At 41.4% G+C, this 953-nt stretch overlaps 1 protein-coding gene across 1 annotated transcript in view; it reads left to right on the plus strand.

Annotated features, from left to right (window-relative positions):
- Positions 1-405: 405 nt before the first annotated feature.
- Positions 406-953, plus strand: part of LOC106099410 (proto-oncogene tyrosine-protein kinase ROS-like) — a gene marked incomplete at its 3' end in the record, with an annotated part of 942 nt that continues 394 nt past the window's right edge. The window contains exon 1 of the mRNA XM_013277967.1: positions 406-619. Coding sequence (XP_013133421.1) covers positions 439-619 — 181 coding nt within the window. The remainder of the gene's footprint in view (positions 620-953) is intronic.

A 953-nucleotide genomic window follows, 5' to 3' on the forward strand; every position in this document is an offset into this window, starting at 1 on the left:
CCCTCCTTGGTATGCTATTCACCAACTAATGACTCTTTGTCATTGGTAGACTATGTAATTTCTGACACGAAAATCAAGGCGGAATTCAAACTCGGATTAAAAAAGTATATACCAACTAGCTTTCGCCTGCTACTCCATTCGTGTGGAATTAAAATAAAAAAAATAAAAGTAAGTAGCCTATGTGTTCTTCTAGACTATACTCTACATCTGTATCAAATATCATTCAGGTCCGTTCAGCCGTTTAAGCTACAAACTCTAATAAACATCCATCCATCTAAACTTTCGCATTTATAATATTAGTAAGATTGTTCAATTATTACAGCCTCCACTTGAATCTTAATGCTATCGATTCTAGACTTACATATTGCGAATTTATAGCTGAATTTAAAACATTTTCAGTACACACCGGAGTCGCTGCGGCTGGTGGACTTGCTGAACATGTGCGTGGACGTGACGAAGGGCTGCCGCTACCTGGAGGAGATGCACTTCGTGCACCGCGACCTCGCCGCGCGCAACTGCCTCGTGTCGCACCGCGCCGCCGGCAGACTCGTCAAGATCGGCGACTTCGGCCTCGCCAGGGACATCTACAAGAACGACTATTACAGGAAGGAGGGGGAAGGTACAATATCTATTATTTTCCCTAACTTTCCAATAACAAATAAACTACATATGATAGAAATACAAATACTTTATTAGTAAAAGTTGTTTTTTTACAGGTCAAAATGTTAGAATTGTTTTACAGTTATTCTGAATGGAATATAAGACAATCATTATAGTAGAGAAAATTCCTCCACACTATACAGAGGTTTCTAAATTAGCCAGGACTTAAGTTTGTTTTTAAATGACGCGAGACTTGTAACCGTTGTGACGCAGTCCGGCAGGCGGTTGTAGACGGTAGGCCCCATGACGTAGATTTTTCGGTATTTGCCAGTCGGTGCGCCACTGGAGCCAGC

This window comes from Papilio polytes, unplaced genomic scaffold (assembly GCF_000836215.1).
Source record: "Papilio polytes unplaced genomic scaffold, Ppol_1.0 DF824120.1, whole genome shotgun sequence".
NCBI classification, from domain to species: Eukaryota; Metazoa; Arthropoda; class Insecta; order Lepidoptera; family Papilionidae; genus Papilio; species Papilio polytes.